Source organism: Neofelis nebulosa, chromosome 14 (genome assembly GCF_028018385.1).
Source record: "Neofelis nebulosa isolate mNeoNeb1 chromosome 14, mNeoNeb1.pri, whole genome shotgun sequence".
Taxonomy (NCBI): domain Eukaryota; kingdom Metazoa; phylum Chordata; class Mammalia; order Carnivora; family Felidae; genus Neofelis; species Neofelis nebulosa.
Genome location: NC_080795.1, coordinates 4,228,279 through 4,249,390, shown reverse-complemented (window position 1 = coordinate 4,249,390; position 21,112 = coordinate 4,228,279). Strand labels below are relative to the sequence as shown.

The following is a 21,112-nucleotide window of genomic DNA, read 5'->3' as shown; positions in this document are numbered from 1 at the left end:
AGCATCATCCACTTTGGCCTCTAGGTCAAACCTGACTCTGTGCACGGGAGTATTCCTACTTTGACTTCTGGGCACTGCTTTCTCCTGATCCTTTTCTAAGGTCCTCTCCTTCTTAAAGACTTCAGCCTGCCTTGACCGTGTTGTTCCCCACACCCTCCAACACCCACCCTTCCTCCAGTTGGCCTGCCCTAACCACATTTCTTCCTCTTCTGTCGAACCCTCCTTGACTTTTGAAGCAATTCCCAAACATCAGACTTGAGTAATTTCTGTCCATTTCACAGATTCTATTGCTGGTATCTTTCCTGAGATTTGGATTGATCTCAGTCACCACCGCCTTTGTGCTCATCTTCGCATGTAAATTTTTTACGTCGCTCAAACACTTTCGCCTGCACTTCATCTCACGTTTGCCATCACCGTTGATGTTATTAACATCCTCCTAAAACTTCAGATTCAGCCTCCACTGCTATCTTTTCTTGATCAAGTCTCTAGAAATTTGGTTCCACGATGTATCGGATTATCTTCCTTTTCGTTTTCACTGCCATTGATTTGCTCCAAAAACCTTTTGTATCTCAATTGTTATAATACCTCTTTCCATTTTTCTACAGCCCTTTACATCTTAGTGCAATATAATGATTTTCAAGGTATGTTGTAGTTCTTCAGACTATGTGGCTTGTTTTCTGTTCTCGTAGCTGAAGCATAAGCTTACAAGGACGGGAGTATGTCTTGTGCATCTTTTCAACATCTAGAACATTTTATCCATCTTAAGGCATGCAATAGTGTGAAAATTAAATCTTGATTGTTGAATTAGATTAAACGCATTTATCTCTGTTCTTCATGGTATATTTATCTCAGAAATTAAGGAGCCCCCCCAAATTAGACCCGATAATTAGGCATTTTTAACACCCTACTAAGTCTTTAATTTCTGCTTCAGATTTCTAGAAAAGATGACGCTCTTAAGAATCGATGAGTGGAACACCCTATATGGAAGTCTAAGTTTTGTATTTACAAGAATACTTACCATCGTATTATGTTTGGCTGAAAGTGTCAGAAAATTTGATGAGACATGACTTGAACACACACAGTGTGTGTGTGTGTGTGTGTGTGTGTGTGTGTGTGTGTGGTTTATTCAGGTGCCACAAGCAGTGTGGGAGTCTGGACCGAGCTGCCACATTAGCCCAGTGCTCCAATGAGATCTTTCTATTCTTTAGTCCTTTGCACATAGACCTTTTTCTCCCCTCATAATTGTCACCTGTTGGTACGAAGTTGGCTCCTGTAACCCAAAACTCATGACCAAATGCCAGGCAGCAAACAGAAGGAGCAATGACTGACTAAACCACTCTTTTATCTGGGAAGGAAACTCGTCCAGTGACATGTGTCTACACCGTGCTGGCAGAAGAGTGTCACACGGATACCCTTAACTGCAAGAGAGTCTCAAAAGGGGATATTTTTCAATGGAACATTTGAGCAGTTAGCCCTGAAATAAAAAATAGGTGTGCCCCAGCAGTGTCTATGATATATCCTGGCGTACAGGGAAGCGGTCTTTAAAAAAAAATTACATGTTTATATCAAATCCGGATTTCAGATCTAGACATTTTAGGGGCACCTGGGTGGCTCAGTTGGTTTCAGCTCTCGATTTCAGCTCAAGTCATGATCTCCAGGTCCGTGATGAGCGTGGAGCTTGCTTGGGATTCCCTCGCAACGTCTCCCTCTGCCCCTCCCCCACTGGAATGCGTGCACACACACGAGTGCTTTCTCTCTCTCTCTCTCTCTCAAAAAAAGATCCAGATATTTTAGTTTTAATTACTTGAGAATATGTATGTATATAATATTTTAGTATAGAGTCATTTTGAAAATGACAAACACGTAAAAACCACAGTGTAGAATAAATAACCCTTAACTGCTACTGGCTGTATTTTGTTTTGTTTTCCTCTTTGCTTTAGCCAAGCCTAGTTTTATAATCCAGCCCCAGGACACAGAGGTTTTCGTTGGCACGAGCACAACTTTGGAATGTATGGCCACGGGCCACCCACACCCCCATGTTACTTGGACGAGGGGCAGCGGAGAGGCCCTGGATGGATCCAGGCACCTGGCTACTTCTGGAGGACTCTACTTGCAAAATGTCACCCTGCAGGACCACGGTCGATTTACCTGCCATGCCGACAATAATCAAGGCTCTGTCCAAGCCACAGCGAACATAATTGTACAAGGTACGGGAGCAGGAGGTCGGGATTGAAATGTTCATGCTGCCACACTCAGAAAATTATTTTTCAACTTAAAAAAAGAATGTCACGTACATCGGTGAAGAGATTTTTGTATTCGCCATGTCGTTTTTGACATAATAGACTTTTCAAAACTAATCGGCTTCACATTAAAACTTGCCTTTATTTTTACTTCAGTCTTTATCCCCATGCTGTAATCAACCGTTAGCCACAAAGGAGATGAAGTCATTCATCTGGCAGCAAACTGTCAAAAGATATTTGTGCTTCAGTATACTGTACAGACGTAGGAAAGACGCTTTAGATATGGAAGTGGAAATTCTGTGCCCTATGTTCATAGTCGCTTACCAAGCTGTCTACTCGGCATAGCTCGGGAATGCGCTGACGGCTCTTACGAGCCTGGGCTGTGTAGCTAAAGCAAGAATAAAACTATTCTGAGCACCACAAGTAGTTTATATGCATGGGCAGGCAATCCTGTTGTAAAGAACGTTGTGCTTTCGTGCTATGCTTTTGTGATTAACCTGGGCTGCCCCTCCCTTTCTGTTGTGCTGGTTGTGTGTGCGGGTGTAGGTACAGGTGCATGTGTGCTCACATACGCACTCAACACTCCTTGTGGGCTTAGAGGTGTAGTAAACAGAACAGAAGGCTTATTTGAACGATGTCAGATGTCCCATTCTATCCAAAACTGCTTTTTATCCGCTGACAGTGATACCTTTCGAGGGCTTCCTAGAGCCACGAACAGTATAGTTAAGAAGTTACGTTATTTTACTTAACACACTTGCATAAGGTGTTATCTGTCCAAAAACCAGACCCTGGGAAACATGGAACAAAAACTCATGTTTAGGAACAGGAGTCGGGCGACTTCGGGACGGTGAATGCTGGCTGCTGGGGAGCAGTGCGAGTGGCCCTCTGGAAGGTTCAGCACTTCACCCGTCCTGCGTTTCCGGCATTCAGTAAATGTTTGCCAAATTGCTTTTGCTTACCATCAGCTCTTTAAGCAGCAAAAGATCAATAACTTCTTGTTCCCATTCGTATGTCTGAGGAAAGAATTGCGTTCCCCCTAGAAATGTTAATACCATGGAAAAACGTTTTCTATACTCTAAAAAAGGTGTAGAAATGAAATTTTTTCGTGAAGTCCTGGGTAACTCCTGGGGGAAATTACTTTTAAAGGACCCAAACATTATGTTTAGGCTTTCCATGTGTCCGGGTTGAAAACTGCTTGCAAAGAAATAGTATTTGGGTTTTTTTCTTGCCTTATTTTGTATCTAATGTCTGGTGTTTAGAAGCATAACACCTAATGAGGCATTTACACTCTGACAGGCTCCTTTCTAGTCCTTTGTGTCTCAGCTTCTTGCATTTAGTTTCTACTTCTGTTTTTTCATCCGGATCAGTTGACGTCTCACCAAACTCTGACGTTTATGGTGCTGTTCATTTCTCATACTACAATACGCTAACGATTTCTTTTTACCAGGCAGTTTGCACTGAAATTGCCACCTGCTTGTCTTTTGTCCCAACTGTGTAGTTGGGTTACTTGTAGGTCCCTGTGTCGAGATTTTTAATCGGTCTTGAAATGGTCCGTTAATCATTCAATACATTTACAAAAGAGGCTTCTTTTATTCGCCTAGTGCACAGACTAAATATTTTAAGATGTACCCCTTTGTGTCATCTTAACAGATGTTCTATCAATTTTCTTTAGTTCTTTCAATGTCCATCTAAGCCAAGAATACAATGGCCCACAGATTAATTTCCTTCCCCAGACTGGCTGAACAAATAATAAAATGAAAAAGAAAAAGCCTCAATGGAAGGTGTGAATCACAGTATGGGCCACTTAGGTGAAAAAGCCTATAGTTCCCAACAATGTAAACAAAAATGCTTTTTTGTATGAGGCATCATGGTCACGGATTTTGTAAAATCCACCAGAAGGGTGACTTTTAAGAAAATGGCAGAACGCTTTGCCTAAGCATGTGGGGGTTTAGCATCGGAGCTGGGACTGTTGGCCACCATTGTTAGTTACGTAGAAGGCCCAGAAATGTGAACTCCATATCCTTGTTCAGTTACTACAGCCTGCACTGCCTCCCTTTGTGATGTTTAGCTCTTCTGAGTTTTCTCCCCATTAGATCTCAAAATTTCTTCATTGATCTAGCGAGTTGGCCATTTTCATGTGAGGAACAAGCATAAAATGATCATTTATTTATGTTTTTCCTAATTTCTGGTAGGATGTGGTCTCTGGGAATTAAAAATATTATTTTCCATGAAACCATATGAAATATGCTTTTCACCCAGACTTGGCTAGAGTTTTGTTACTACTAAAAAGTCGAAGTCAAATTTCCCAACATTTGTGCCTTGACCAAATGACTTGCTATAACCCCTCCCTACTTTTGCTTTATAGCTCTTCTACAGTGTCACAAATCGATTTTTTAATGTAGAAATATTTTTGTTCATTTCAAGTTATCCCTAGCAATTTTAAAAGTTAGTGTAATGTTCCAAAAAGAACATCAGGCTAGGGGTTGAGTGGACTAAATTTTCATCATGTCTCTGAGAGTTACTGAGTTCAACCTCCCCTAGCCTGGATTTCTTCATCTGTAGGACATGGAACCTAAGACTGCTGATCTGTGGACTGTTTTCTAGCTTGACTTTTCTAAGATTCTATTGCAAGCATCTTGCAAGCGTTCCTGAGGGCTTTCATAAATTTGAATGACCTTGGAATTTATCTTTTCCCATTGTTCAGCCTAGTGCCTTACTTAGAACTGAAGACTTTTAAAAATCTTTATTACTTACACACAACGTGAAAGCTGAAACATATATACCTTGCCTAACATTATTTATTTCATCATGTTTCTTGTAAATCCAGATGGGAAGGAAGGGCAAGGAGGGGGTGAGTACAAAGATCTAACAGCGAGGAGAAGTGGTCAGGTCATCTCAGAAAGTTGTTTGAAAATCTCCTCCCTTAGGGATTACTGGAGATCATTGTGCCCTTGAGTGGCCAAATAGATCTATTTTGCATATTAATGAAAGTCATGAACAGATTCTATAACTGTACATGCAGCTATTAGCTATTTAAACAAATTCAACTGCAAAAGATCTGAACACTTGGAAATCTTGGAACTTTGACTTAAATGTGACTTTTTCAAAGCGATCGTATCATGTGTTACAGGAAGCATTTTTTTTCCTGAGATTAACAGAATGACTTGTTTCAAATTTCATCATGTTTATGAAAGTTCGGAGGAAACAATTTTGTTAATGGTTCAAATACAATCCGTAGTTTTATATAGGTCTATCACAGTTAATAAACAACACGTGAAGCAGATTCCATAAGATTTAGAAATACTTCCCTCCTATTAACTACCACTTTTCTGCCTCGCAAACCAGGTATGTGTATCTCTGGTTTCTTTACAAGTAGGCACAGACATACGCAAACACCTACATACTCTTAGTAGCTTTTGTGTAAATAACTGGAAACAAATTCCAGTTAAGCAACTTATTTATTTGAGAGAGAGAAATTGTGCGTGTGTGCACACGTGCGTGCATCTGAGCAAGGGAGGGGGAGAGGGAGAGAGAGAATCTTAAGCAGGCCCCATGCTCGGCGCAGAACCCTGTGCGGGGCTTGATCTTACAACCACCGTGAGATCATGACCTGAGCCAAAATCAAGAGTCCAAAGCTTTACATACTGAGCCACCCCGGTGCCCCAAGCAACATATTTAAACCTATTTCCTTTTTTTCCCCTCTTGGCATTGAAAATTTATGGAGTAGTTTTTAACTTTGATGTACTTTTTCATTCTCTTTAGCTCCTCCACAATTCACAAGAATTCCCAAGGATCAAATGGTGCTAGAAGGACATTCTGTAGAATTTCTCTGTGAGGCTGAAGGCAACCCACCTCCAATAATTGCCTGGACCAAAGCAGGTATTAGCATAACCACAAGTATTGTGGGAAGAAAGAAATGTCTTCTTTTATGAGAGGATGAAAGACAGTTTAAACTAATTATTATAGGTACATCTCCGGATTAAATAGGTCATCATAATTTTTCGTGTTAAGTTTCAACATTTGAACGTGTGGCTTTCCTTAGATAATCCTCTCTGGGCCTCAGTTTCCTGATTGTTTTTTTCTCCTCACACTCACCTCCTCTCTAGCAACCATCAGTTTGCTTAGTTTCTTGATTTTAAGATGAAATTATTGGACAGTTCAGTGGTTTTAAATATTTTTTAAAGTGGCAGAATTCTCTTTGAGAATGAAATGAAACTGTTAAGTGCAGTGTAACCAACCCTAAGTGAAACTCTAGCATATGAAGTGGCTAAAAGTGAGCTGCTGTCTTTTAAGTGTGGGGTGGGTGTGGGGTGCCTCTGAGGGGGCCCGCGCTTCTGGTGATCCCTGGGGCATTAGACAACAAGGCCTACAGTCTCTGAGATGAGAGCTCCTCCAAGATTTTGCCCGTCTTGGAATTACTTTCATATTAGTTCAGGTGACCAGGTTAAATTCTAAACACGTCAACATTTGTGAATTGCTTTTGGCTAAAAGTTTTGCCCTCATCTTTACAAGAGTAGAGTGGGTAGGAGGTGAACTGCGAAGGGGCAAAGCCAAGATTCACGTCTCCCTCCTTTTCTTTACAAGTTGCACGGCCTTGGGTACATACGTGAACTGTGTTTTTTTTTGCCCAGAGTTCTCTCATCCATACGCTGGGAGTGATTGAAGATATTGCCGAAGGCACAGGGTGGTTGTGGGGATGGTTTTGAATGGATTTATGCTCATAAACATATAGAAGAGTATTTGGCTCATTTGTGTCCATAGTAAAGGTTCACTGTTATTTTTCCCTGTAGAGCAAAACACTTCATAAGATACAGATTGTCACTGAAATAGTTGAGAATGGAAACCCATTAACTTGTTAGTGGCCGTGAGGAGTGTAAACTCAGTATTAAGCTCAGGGGTGGTAAAGTGCAATGTTGGCCTGAAGTATGGCTGTGAGGGTTAGCAGCCCGAGTGTCACAAGTGCCACCATTCTCCAGATGCTGTCTCAGCACCTTAAATGTTATAATTCTATAATGTTGTCATAAGCTAAATATTGCACACATGTGTTGAAAATCATATTTAGGAAAAATCGTATTTTGGGGGAATCTAGGAATAAAAACTGTTGTTAAAAAATAAACAAATGCAGAACAATTCCTCTCCTAGCCAATTTTTGCCTTGTTTTCACTGCATTAAATAAAAAGTGGGAGGATGGTGGGGGGGGGGGCGGGCGGTGAAGAAATAGGCGTCTTGGATTAGCCTGTGCAATACCTCGCATGCCCTCTTAGGAATTTTAGCTTTTATTCCAAGAGGAGTAGGAAGCCACTGTAAGCAAGGGTAATGTTGGAATAAGATTGGTTTTGCAATTTGCACCCTAACTGTGGAAAATATAACTGAGGAGCAAACGTGAAGGTGGAGGGATTCCTACGGGGCTGATCAGTTTCTCCTTTTGGGGGCTGGTCAAGAGGGGCTGTCCAGATTCCAGGATGCAGTGGTAGGGGGCGTGGTCCCAATAGTGGGATATGGAGGCTTTCTGGAGGCATCCCAGCCTTTACCCAGCACCCGGCACAGTTCTAGCTGTCAGCTCTCTGAGCCATAACGATGGCGTACAAAGTACTTTCTCTCTTTGCAGGGGGGCAGCTCCCTCAGGAAGGTCCACATACAGTTCTCTCCTCTGGCACTTTGAGAATTGACCACGCGGCACATCATGACCAAGGCCAATATGAGTGTCAGGCAGTCAGTCCATTGGGAGTGAAAAAAGCGTCTGTCCAGCTGACTGTAAAACCCAAAGGTAATGCGTGCTGTGATTGGGTCTACATACCTGAAGAGAGCGCCTCTGTATGTGTCTGATTTCACACATCCTCCGGAACCTTATTACTTAAGTATTTTTTAGTTTATAAGATCTAAGAAAGGAGCGCCTGGGTGGCTCAGTCGGTTAAGCATCCGACTTCAGCTCAGGTCATGATTTCGCAGTTCATGAGTTCGAGCCCCACGTTGGGCTCTGTGCTGACAGCTCAGAGCCTGGAGCCTGCTTCGGATTCTGTGTCTCCCCTTCTCTCTGCCCCTTTCCCGCTCATGCTCTGTGTCTCTCTGTCTCAAAAATAAATAAAACATTAAAAAAAATTTTTTTTAAAAATCTAAGAAATTGCAAATTTGATAACCTTCTTCTAATCAATTGTTAAAAAAAAAAAAGACCTGAGGATTTAATTTCTATTAGTGATAAGTATTAATATCATGTTTTCTTCCAAAAATATTATTTTGTGTTTTCTTATAACATTTTTTTGCAAAGCTAGTTACTTAGCTCTACCTTTGGAGACTAACTTACAGAAATATACATTTCTCACAGCCAATGGGCTGAACTGTGGTCTTAATATTGATGTATCTTTTATTCTTAGGGTTATCGAGAATATACTGCAGACACTCTCTTTCAGAGTCATCATGAAATACAGTAGTTTGGTTTATCAAAAATAGTAATATTCTGGAATGAGTTTGGGTTATTGGTCCATAATTTATCATTAAATGACATGTTAGAAAAAAAAAAAAGGAAAAGTCAAGGCTTACATTTTAAAAGACAGGTCCAAAGTAAGAATGAAAAATCGTTGTTATTAAATACTGTGGAAATTTCTTTTTAGTTACTGGCTTATGTTGAAATGAAGGAACTCAGTTACTATGTGTATATATTATCTAAACTGTAGTTTACATTTAGATATAAGTTCCTGTCTTCACAAATTTGCTATAATTTGTTTTGATGTAGTGGATCTAAATTCAGAGGTAACGCATATTTAGATAACGCATATAAAACCTAGAGACAAAGGTTGTCTGGATGTAGCAATATAAATGTGAAAAGAAATATTAGTAAGTGTTGAAGTGTTCAATGATGCTGGAACATAGACATAAGATTACACGGAGCTAATATCTATGTACAATCTAGTATTTATTCCTTTCTCAAATGCTTATTATTACCTCTTTTTTTTTTTTTGATGGAAGTTGAGGTTCTATGAAGAGGTAAAAAGATACTAGGGAAGGTGTGCAAATAGCTATGGAAATGCATGGGAAGATTTGAAAACGCTATTGAAAGGTGAAGGGAACTGCCATGCCCTTGGAAAACCCCATTTCTTTGGTTCGTTCTTTCTAAGAGGAAATGCCAAAAGCTGCTCTGTGGAATATTTAAAACTACTTTTGAGTTGGTTTTCAACAAATTCAACTATTTTAAGAATCAGAAGGTTTTTACATTAATATCTTTTTAAAAAGGAGGACATATGTAATCAATGCACTGTAGTCTAATAAAATATAGCACGACCGTGCTGAAGTTAATGGTTTTAGTGTCATCCTTTTTTTGCCACATTGTTACATCCTTCCACTTCAATGACCTTCTAGATCTCAATTTAGAAATACACTCCTTCCCTAAGGAGGGTTCCTTTCCTCCACTCTGTAAGATATCATAAGATACCACTGTTGAAATTAATATTAGAATAGACCATTTAATCTAATAGGTGATCGATGTGGAGGAATTTGATAAATGTATCAAATATCCATAGCTAAGAAAGTATCATTAGCAACAGGCACAGATGTAGAAACACTACGAGCAAGTTTTTTAGTGAACAGAGAGCCCTGTGTGTTGAACGTACACTATGTGAATAGAGTGGAGGAGAGGGCTGTAGGGAGGAAATGCTTGGGATGGTTGGTTGAGTTCGAATGTATCAGATCTTGACTATAGGCCATGGAACTTTCCAAATGTTGACCATATCTATTATGTAGAATATTAATCAGCCTAAAGTGAATAGGCAAATGCTGGAGTAAAGAAACATTAAAAATAAGAAACCATTAGAACTATGGCTATAGTCAAGTGATATGTTAGGTGACCTGAATATCCATGACAATGGGAATGGAAGAATTAATGAATTCAAGTAAATGTATAACAAGTGGAACCATTTTATCTCTGAAATTATTAACAATATTTTTTCCCAATAACTACCCCTGAAAATATTTTGTAGACCCCGTTTTGTGTGTATTGAAGTGTTTCTCAAAGTGTGTTCTGTGGATTGCCAGTGGAGGAAATTTCCAAGACCCTTCCAGGGCGCTGTGGTTTAGGTTAAAACTCTTATAATATCAAGGTCTTATTTGCCTTTTCCACTTGGTTGACATTTGCACTGATGGTACCAAAATAATGGTGGGTAAAAGTGCTAGAGCCTTAGCATGAACCAAAGCAGTGGCACCAAACTGTACTAGTAATTTGTATGTTCTTCACTTGCAGTGGGAAAAAGATAATAATTTTATTTAACAATGTTACTGATAGAACAGGAGGAAAGCACTACTTTTATTAAATCTTGGCCCTCTAGTAGATGTATGGTGAAAGAAATAGGCAAAAGAAGCTGTCAATTATCAAATTTTGCTATAGTATCAAATATGTTTCACAATGATGTGTTAAATATCTTAAAATATCCCTACATTTTTGGGGTGCCTGGATGGCTCAGTGGGTTGAGCATTGGACTTCAGCTCAGGTCATGATCTCATAGCCCCACGTCAGGCTCTCTACAACTCTGCAGTCAACGAAGAGCCCACTTCTGCCCCTCTCTGCTCAGACTCTCTCTCTCTCTCTCTTTCTCTCTCTCTCTCTCTCTCACTCTCTCTCATAAATAAATAAACAAACAAACAAACAAATAAATAAATAAATATCTTCAAAAAGTTTTTTTAAATAAATAAAATATCCCCACATTTTGCAAATACTTACCTTTGTGAGGTCATATTTTATTCATATACTTCAACTAAAATGTCTAATTGCAAGAGACTGAACTCAAAAGCAGTTTTCAAATATTGAGATTTGGGGAAGTGTTTACTTTTGGAAAATTAATTAATGGTCACAAAGATGTGTTATTTATCTGACTATTGTATGAGTTTATTTCTGCCATATTTGAATAAGTAAATAAATTTTGAAGTTCTCAGATTTAATTTCTACTATGGTGAACATGGCTGCATATAACCAACATAAATAAAAGCTCTTGGAGCTTCTCCATAATTTTTAAGTGTCAAGTGTTCCTGAGATTAATGGGTGTTTGAGTTGCACTCATCTGTTGGATCTTCTTTGCCTGATTTCTAGATCTTTTCTTTTTCTTTTTAATCCCTTTAAACTTTGTTGCCACATCATTTTCCTAGCCTTTTTCATGTCTATCCTTTATGCCCCTTGCTGTGTTCTCAGTGGTGTGCGTTCCCTCCAGAGATGCTGCTAACCTTTAGTTATGCAATAGTTTTATTTTTTCCACTAATATTTTGCTCAAGTATATGCAAATATATATAAACACTGGATGAAACTAGTAATTTTATAGAAACATATAATTAATGAAAACGAATTCCGGAAGAGAGAGAAATATAAACAGAATATAGCAGGGGAGAAAAAAATGTTGGCAGGGATCACAGCAGTGCAGATACACAGCTGTTACTCGGCAGCATGGCTGAATAGAATGTTAATTATTCTGAATATTAAACTTGCAAAAGAGTTCCCTCCAATAAGAGTATGTGGTTATGTGGTTTCCCAAGGAAAACCATCACATGTATAAATAACAAAAATTCTAATGCTGCTTAAGTGGTTTTAGGAGTTAGAAATTAATAAACACACTAAAAATATTCTTAGTAACACAAACATAAGCTTGAAAATAAAATCCTAAGAATTCATTAAAATATATCAAAGGAAAACTATCTTGTGTATCTATGCAAAAAATCTAGGAATGTAAATAAAGAAATATAATTTGAAATCATAAATAACCCAGTAGCACATGAAAAACATATTGGTCCATAATTAAGTGGGTTTTATTCCAGAAATTCCAAGAGAGTGCAATAATAGGAAAGCTATTAATACATTTTATCATATTAATGGATTCAAGAAGAAAAATCATGATTCTTTCCATAGATACTAAAAAGACACTTGATAAAATTCAGCATTTATTCTCATTAAAAACTGTTAGTTAACATAGGTCTGAATAGACATTTTTCCAACATGATAAAATAGATTTACATCCCTAGATTTTTGCATAGATAGACAAGATAGTTTTCCTTTGATATATTTTAATGAATTCTTAGGATTTGTTATCAAACAACTCTTGCTTTGCTGAACTCATTAGCCAGAATCCTGCTTAAGAGAAGAATGATATAAATATTTTCACTAAAGAAAGGATTTCTGCTGTCATTCTTTCATTTAATATAGATTTAGGGAGACAAATCATTACAGTTAGCCAAGAGACACAAGAAAGAATAACCAGGAAAACTCTGAAAAGGAACCATAATTAAGGAGGACTTATCACACTAGGTTATAAAATATATAATCAAGCTACAGAAATTAAAACAGTGCCTCGCTAGTACATTAAGCCAAAATATATAATCTACAGGTTGATTCCCGTTCATGTGGGAATGCCACGTGTGAAAAAGATGGCGTTTCCTTTGAGTGAAGAAAAGGTAACGACTCAATGAAACATTTGGGAATAACTGGGTAGACCTATGCAAAATGACACCGGGTACATATAACACCCATTTTGTTCTGGAGATGTCTTCCCAGTCAGGAGGTGTGTGTGCCCGGCCCGTCTTGAGACCCGTGTCATGACCTCTTCCACACACAGCTTTGCTTGGTCTTTTCTGCTTTGGGTAGCCCTCCCTTCAGCTGTTTTGGTGGAGTGGGTTTTAGCGCTTCCCTAGTTTTCCTGAAAAGGAAGCTTGTAGTTTTATAAACAAAACCAGCAATACATTTCTGTTTCTCGTCCTCCCTGTTTATTGATTTCTGAAGAAACAATGGAACTGCCACCCTCATGCCTACCAGACCAAAAGTCTCCAATTCTTCTTTTCACTATTTGAATCTCACAGTGTATACACGGTTCTTTCCCTCGCCTTCTCTCCGTGCAGGCCCGGGCAGGTGACTCCACTAGGTTGGGCTGTCCGTCTGAGAGCAGGGAGTGGGAAAGGGCAACGTTTAGTTTGTTTTTGTACACTTTCTTCTTCTTCATCTGTCAATTCTTCTTGCCTAGTGATGGCCCAGAAGGAACGGAAAGGAAGGGACAGGCTCACTGATGGAAGCCGATGGCAAGGTGACCCTCTTTGATTTTGTTGCCGCCAGGTCTTGCCTGGTTATCAGGGTCCCCTGCGTGGCTAGCTCTCTACCCTTATATGTATGTTATTCAGAGTCCATATTGAGGTTCCGCTACTACTCAGTTCCCGGGTACGGGAGACCCAGCTCCAGCTTGTGGCCTTTTAGCCAATCTTCTTTCTTCTCACAGCTGGTTATTCCGTAGCCTCTGCTGATACGGTTTCCTCACTCAACGGGTAGTCCCAGTGGTGGGATTACCGGTTAGAGCGAAAAGGCAGCTCACCTGTATCAATTAAACTAACATCAAGGTTCAGAGAGTAGTTTTATGAAGTGGTAGAAGCCACAAGATGTTGGAGTCAAGTCTTCAAAGTGTTTCAAGAAAAATAACAGTAAATCTGGTATTGTAGAACCGTCAAACTTTCAAGTATGAGGGCTCAATAAAGATATTTTCAGTAAACTGAGAATGTTTGCAACTATAATACTACTTTAAGGAAATTTCTAAAGGCTATACTTGCTAAAAAAAAAAAAAAAGATCTCGAAAGAATGACTGACATCCAAAAAACAATGCAAAGGCGAACAAAGAAGCTGCCGAACACGAAGGTAATATTAAAATATTTTCTGTATCAAATATTAATAATTATAATTGTTATAGTGTGGCACTGAATAACAATCACATAAATGAATACTACCTAACAATGGAATATCACTTAGGAGAGTGATTATTTAGAATTCAAGTAGTATAATATTCTTATATATCTGGCAAAATGTCAAGGGTAAGTCTCAGAAAATAAAAATACGATCGTAAGTTTCAGATCAGAAAGGTGAAAAAGATGAAGTTAGAAAGTCAACAAATTAATTTTTTAAGTAAAAGGTAGGAAAAGAGTAAAAAAAATCTGGCAGTTATTTTGCAGACAAATTCTATAAATGTTTTAAGATCAATTCGGTTTTATACCAACTCTTTACAAAGAATAGAACAGGTAGTATTTCCCAACTTTAATAAAAGACATTATGAGAAAAAAAATTCAGAATAATCTGTATACAAAATATTGACCAACTGAATTCAATGACATTAATAGATTAATGGAGGACAGATTATGATTTTAACCAATGTAAATAAAATAATTTATCACCTATTATTAAGAAAAGATCTTAGCAATACAGAAATAAACAACTAAAATGTTTTCTACAAAAAAGCGTTTTGTGTATAATGTATATAACACTTTTGAAAATGACGTTTCTCAAGATAAAATGTTAGAATTGTTCCCTTTGGGAGTAGAAAGGAGATTACATTTACTCAACACTGTAATCGAAGGTCCTAGCCTGTGCAGAAAGAAAAGAACTAGAAACAAATGTTGTGGATTTAGAAAGAATGCATAACATTTTATTATTTATACGTAACAGGATTTTCCTCATACATAATTGAAAAACAATTACAAATATACTATCAGAAATACTAAGAATTTAGCAAGATCATTGGTTGATCTTAACAAGTAAGAATATTTTTCCTTTACATGTCAGCAATAAACAGAATACCTAATTTTAGTTTTAAAATGATACTTCTTTTTTAAATGTTTTATTTATTTTTGAGAGAGAGAGCATGAGCAGGGGAGGGGCAGAGAGAGAAGAGGACAGATGTGAAGTCAGCTCTGCACTGAGAGCCTGATCTGGACCTCGAGCTCATGGACCATGAGATCGTGACCTGAGCTGAAGTCAGATGCTCAACTGACTGAGCCACCCAGGCGCCCCTGAAATAATACTTCTTAAAATAGCAAGAAAGTAGCAAGTAGTTAAAAATAAATGTAACAATATGCTATTTTTGACTATATGTACAGTACTGGACTGCATCTCCCTAGAGCTTACTCATCGTGCTTAACTGAAACTTTATATACCCTTGGACTAGTAACTAACTAATAATTTATTAAGAAGGTGGATCATATGTTGAGTGTTTTTACTACAATAAAATGAAATTTAAAACAAACACTTAAATCTACAAAAGATGTGCAACAACGTGTAGAAAAAAAGTTCTGTTGAAAGAAGTTGAAGAGGACAAATCCTACTGTACAGATGTTAGTCCTTCCGAGGTTGATTTATAGGTCAGTGCAATTGCAGTGAAAATCCTGGTGGGGGATGAAACATTGATTAACATTGCATATGAAAGAGCAAGGAATAATCTTATTAGATTATTCCAAGATGTTATAAATCTATCGTAATTAACATATTGTGTTATTGGTATAGGGATTGACAAATTGATCAGTGGAACAGAAAGACAGACCTTATGTATTTATTTTTTATTTTAGAGAGAGAGAGAGAGCAGGAGCAGGGGTGAGGGGCAAATGGTCTGACATCTTCACTTTACTCTATAGTCCATAATCAATTCCAAATTTAAAAATAACTTTAATATTAAAAAGCAAATATATAATATTTCTGAATAAAAATAAGATTTTTATGGTAGTAGTACCGCAGAACTTTTAGAGCAAAATATAAAATCCACTATAAGAAAAGATTGATAAAGTCATCCACATTAAAATTTTTGTCTTCCATTCACCTTTAAAAAAAAGGAACAAAAGATATTTGCCACATCTATAACTGACAAGTGGGTTTTTTTTTATTATTTATAATATATGAAGACAGTGCTAGTTCAATAGCAAAAAAGGAAAGATAAATTAGCAAAAGGGGAGAGATAATGAGTACAGTTTGGAAAAAGTTGCATTTAATATGCTTGTTGGGACCGAATGTAGATGTCTTTGTGAGCATGAAGCTAAGTTGTGTTGTCTATGGTTGTGAAAGAAGTCGTTTAGAACCAAGGGGGTGTGTTGAGTGAGAAGATGAGAAGGCCAAGGATAGGAATTCCTCATAATGCAAAAGGAAGAAAAGCTGTGAATTATACCATTACAAATGGCCAGTATGACACAAAAACCCAGAGGAGAAAGGAATACCAGCAGCTAAGAATTATCTCCAAAAAGTGACCAAGTGGGTCAAAAGCTACAAAAAATTACTTTCAGTAAAGACTGATTTTCTTTTAAGATTCTGAATTTAAGGACCTGAAGAACAACAATTGTCATGCAATCAAGGGAACCAAACCCTTCTCGGAGGTAAGCTTCAGAGTAAAGGGGATGGGGGAGGTGGATACACAGACGCTATTTTTTTCTAAGAAATTTCCTTGTGAAGGAGAGCAGTAAAAAGTGTCAGTGGAGACGCAGCAGGGATATGGGAGAATAAGGGGAGAGCCTATTTTTCTGAAAGGAAGAAGCCAGGAAGTTGGAAGAGAGTAACAGATGGTTCAAGGTTTCTCAAGTGGCAAGATGGGATGGGATTCGCAAAATCCGACGAATACTCCAGTAAGAAGAGGTATTTCTTCAGTTTAGTTGAGGAGAGAAGGGTAGTTAAGAAGTATAGAGAAGTACCTCTACAAAGTGGAGTGTAGGAAGTTAAAAAAATTATAGCCTGGGGCGCCTGGGTGGCTCAGTTGCCTGAGCTCCCAACTTGGGCTCAGGTCATGATCTTATGGTTTGTGGGTTCGAGCCCCACATCGGACTCTGTGCTATCAGCTCAGAGCCTGGAGCCCGCTTCGGATTCTGTGTCTCCCTGTCTCTCTGCCCCTCGCCTGCTCACACTCTGTCTCTCTTTCTCTGTCTCAAAAATAAATAAATATGAAAAAAAATTTTTTAATTTAGAGCCTGCTGGCTTGTCTTTTTTTGCCCTTGTGGAGTAGAAAATGTCAATATTTTGTAGAAGTGGAAAATGCTAATATTTTGTAGGAGAAGGGTGTGCTGAGAGATGGTTTTTTTTGTTGTTGTTAAATAGGCGCTGAAGTGACAAAGGCAGGTTGATTCTGATAAAACAGGACACATGATCACTCCAGATATTTTGAAGGACAGACACGAAGAAAACAGTGCAAGTGTATTGAACAGAAGGACAATGGGTAAAAGGAGTTGGGAGTTTGGGAAGGAAAGTGGCAGAGGTGATGAAACTTGGGGTCTTGGCTGAAAGGGAAGAGAATGACACTGGATGGGGTTTGTCAACGGGAAGGAAATGGAAGGTTCCCAGCAATTTAGATGGCGTCATAATGAGGGGATGACAGACCAGGAGGAAGAAGAGGTTTTGCTGTAGGGTGTGGTATTAGATATTTCAAAAGATTATAAGTGATGGCATATAAGTGGTGGTAACGAGTAGCTGTTGAGACAGGAGGTGAACACGGCTGGAGATAGGGGATGTCACATAACGGAGGCCATGATGTGAAGTGTTGGCTATTAGAGATCCCTTGGATGAGTCAGGAAGGTCATTGCCTCATAGAGTCACTAGTGCTCACGAGATGTCCTCCATGCGTTGTCAGGAATCCATAAGCCGTAGTTTAAAAAACCCAAATACATGTGCTAACTTGGCATATAACGTAAGATTTGAAAATAACAAAATACGATTCTCACTTCAAGAACGGAATCTTTTTATCTTCGTAATGAATTTTTGATGTTACCATGTGTTTTTATTCCAATCGTAGAAAAAGTCACCAAGAAAGAAAGGATGAAAACCCCTTTGCCCACTACTCAAATGAAGAAATAAGCATCACAAATAGGCTGCAAGATTGTTTGTTCTTCTTTTCTATCTGTTCTCAGCCCCAGCCTACTTGCCACTAACCCGGGTTTGGTGCGTACTACTCCCCTGCATGTCCACAGAGTTGACTTATTTTAGTTCAAGCTTTTATTTTGAGATAATTGTAGGTTCACAGTTAGTTGTGAGAAGTAACACAAAGAGATCCAGACTCATTACCAAACTGCAGACTCCACCTACTAAAACCCTAGCAACTACCAATCTGTTCTCTATTTCTATAGTTCTGTTGTCTCAAGAATGTCACATAAATAGAGTCACACAGGATGTAATCTTTGGGGGCTGGTGTTTTTCATTCAGCATAATTACTTGGAGATTCATCCAGAGTTTGTGTGTTATCAGTTATTCTTTTGATCATCAAGTCATTTATCAGTTATTCTTTTTACTGCTGAGCAGTACGCCACGATGTGAATGTACCATAGTCTATTTAATCTTTCACTCGTTGAAGGGCATATGGCTTTTTTTTTTTAAACAAATTTTTTTTTTAATGTTTATTTATTTTTGACAGAGAGAGAGAGAGAGACAGAGCATGAGTGGGGAAGGGGCAGAGAGAGAGAGGGAGACACAGAATCCAAAGCAGGTTCCGGGCTCTGAGCTGTCAGCACAGAGCCCGACGTGGGGCTCGAACTCACAAGCCATGAGATCATGACCTGAGCTGAAGTCAGACGCTCAACTGACCGAGCCACCCAGGCGCCCTAAGGGCATGTGGCTTTTATTGTTTGATTATTACTAGGAAAGCCACTATAAATATTCTCATACGGGTTTTTGTATGTGAGAGTTAAGTTTTCATTTCTGTGGGATGAATGCCCAAGAGTGCACTTGCTGGATTGTATGGTAATGTCATCTTCGTTATTTTTTAATGTTTGTTTGTTTGTTATTTTGACAGAGAGAGGGAGGGAGGGTCAACGAGAGGGAGAGAGAGACTCCCAAGCAGGCTCCACCCTGTCAGCGCAGAGCCCGATGCGGGACTCAGTCCCATGAACCGTGAGATCGTGACCTGAGCCAAAATCAAGAGCTGGATGCTGGCACTGACTGTGCCACCCAGGCGCCTGGGTAGTGTCATCTTTAAATTGTTAAGGAAGGTCCTAAATTATTTTCCAGAGTGGCTTTGCCATTTTATATCCCCACCAGCAATGTATGAGTGATCCACGTCCTTGTCAGTGGTTTGTGTTGTCCCTATGTTTCATTTTAGCCATTCTGACAGGGGTGTGTAGTGATACCTTATAGTGGCTTTAACCTGCATTTCATTTCCCTCGTGACTAATGACGTTGAGCATATTTTCACAGGCTGATTTGTCACGTATATTCTCTTCAGTGCAATGTCATACCTTTTGCCCATTTCCTAGCTGAATTGTTTCATCTTACAGTGTTGGATTTTGAGGGTTCTTTGTATATTCAAGACACTGGTCCTCTGTCGTATATGCAGTTTGTAAATATTTTCTCTTAGTTGGAAACTGGCCTTTTCATCCTCTCAACATGGTCTTCCCAACACGAAAGGTTTCAAATCCGATGGAGTCCAGTTTCTCAATTTTTTCTTCAGTGGATTATATTTTCTTTTGTTGTTGTTTAGTTTTGAGAGGGGGGAGGGTCATAGAGAGAGAGAGAGAGAAAGAGAGAGAGAGAGAGTATCCTAGACAGGCTCTGTGCTGTCAGCACAGAGCCCAATGCAGGGCTTGACCAAACTCACAAACTGTGATAATGACCTGAGCTGAAGTCAGATGCTAAACTGACTGAGCTGCGCAGGTGCCCCGTGGTGGGTTATACTTTCAATGTAGGATCTAAGAACTCTTTGCCTGGCCCTACATTCCAAAGATTTTCTCCTGTTTTTTTAAAGTTATATGTATAGTTTTACATTTTATTTTTTATTTTATTTTTTTTTTCAGATCTTTTTGTAATTTGTTTATTTAAATTCAAATTAGTTAACATACAGTGTAGTATTGGTTTCAAGAGTAGAACCAAGTGATTCATCAATTATTTTTATTTATTTATTTATTTATTTTAATATATGAAATTTACTGTCAAATTGGTTTCCATGCAACACCCAGTGCTCATCCCAAAAGGTGCCCTCCTCAATACCCATCCCCCACCCTGCCCTCCCTCCCACCCCCCATCAACCCTCAGTTTGTTCTCAGTTTTTAACAGTCTCTTATGCTTTGGCTCTCTAGTTTTACATTTTATATTTAGGTGTGTTGTCCATTTTGAGTCAGTTTTTGTACGAGGTGTCAGGCTTAGGTTGTTTTTTCGTTTTGTTTTGTTTTTTGCCTTTGCGTACCTAATTGCCCAACACCATTTGTTGAAAAGGACTCCATTAAGTTGTTTTTGCACCTTTGTCAATAGCAGTTGGGCATATTTGTGTGATTGTATTATCGGGTTCTTTTCTCTGTTCTATTGATGCAGTTGTCTGTGCCCATATTCATCAATACCACACAGTATTAATTTCCATAACTATATAACCAGTCTTAAAATCTGGTGGGTTGATTCTTCTCACGTTATCCTTTTTTGTCAAAATTGTTTAGCTACTTCAGTTCCTTTGCATTTCCATATACGTTTTAAAATAATCTTCTCTATATCTCCAAAAACAATCTTTGTGAGATTTCGAAAGGAACTGCGTTAAACCGAGTATCAGTTTGTGGAGAAATAACATCTTTACTATCTCGAGACTTCCAATCCATGGGTACGATAGATCTCTACATTCATTTACATCTCATTTGATTTCTTACATCAACATTTTGTAGTTTTCAGCATACAAGTGCTATACATGTTTTGTTAGTTATATATGCAAATATTTTAACGTTTTTGAAAAATTGTATAAGGTATTCTTTTTTAAGTTTTTGTGTCTCTATATGTTTATTGCTTGAATATGTAAACATAATTGATATTTTTTACATTTATCTTGTATCCTGCGATCTTACTGAGCTCACTTTGAAGTATTTTTGTAGATTTCTTAGAATTTTCTGTGTAGACACATATCATCGGCAAATAGAGACAGTTTTATTTCTTCTTTTCCAGTCTGTATGTCTTCTATGTCCTTTCCCTGCCATATTACACTGGCTGTAACTTCCAGCACTATGTGGAATCAGAGTTCTGAGAGAAGACATTCTTGACCTTGTTTCCTATCTGAAGGGGAAACATTCACTCCTGCACCATTAAGTAGCATGTTTATTATAGGTTTTTGTCTGTGTTCATTTTCAAGTTGTGTAGGCTTTCTATTATTTTTTTTCTGAGAG

The 21,112-nt window shown here is 38.4% G+C and overlaps 1 protein-coding gene across 5 annotated transcripts in view; it reads left to right on the top strand.

Moving 5' to 3' along the window:
* The window catches only part of PXDNL (peroxidasin like), a 424,019-nt gene that overhangs the window by 311,820 nt on the left and 91,087 nt on the right, over positions 1-21,112 (top strand). For all 5 annotated transcript variants that reach the window (XM_058699364.1, XM_058699365.1, XM_058699366.1 and 2 more), the window contains exons 10-12: positions 1,941-2,207; positions 6,003-6,119; positions 7,849-8,007. In XM_058699364.1, the coding sequence (XP_058555347.1) occupies positions 1,941-2,207; positions 6,003-6,119; positions 7,849-8,007 (543 nt within the window). The remainder of the gene's footprint in view (positions 1-1,940; positions 2,208-6,002; positions 6,120-7,848; positions 8,008-21,112) is intronic.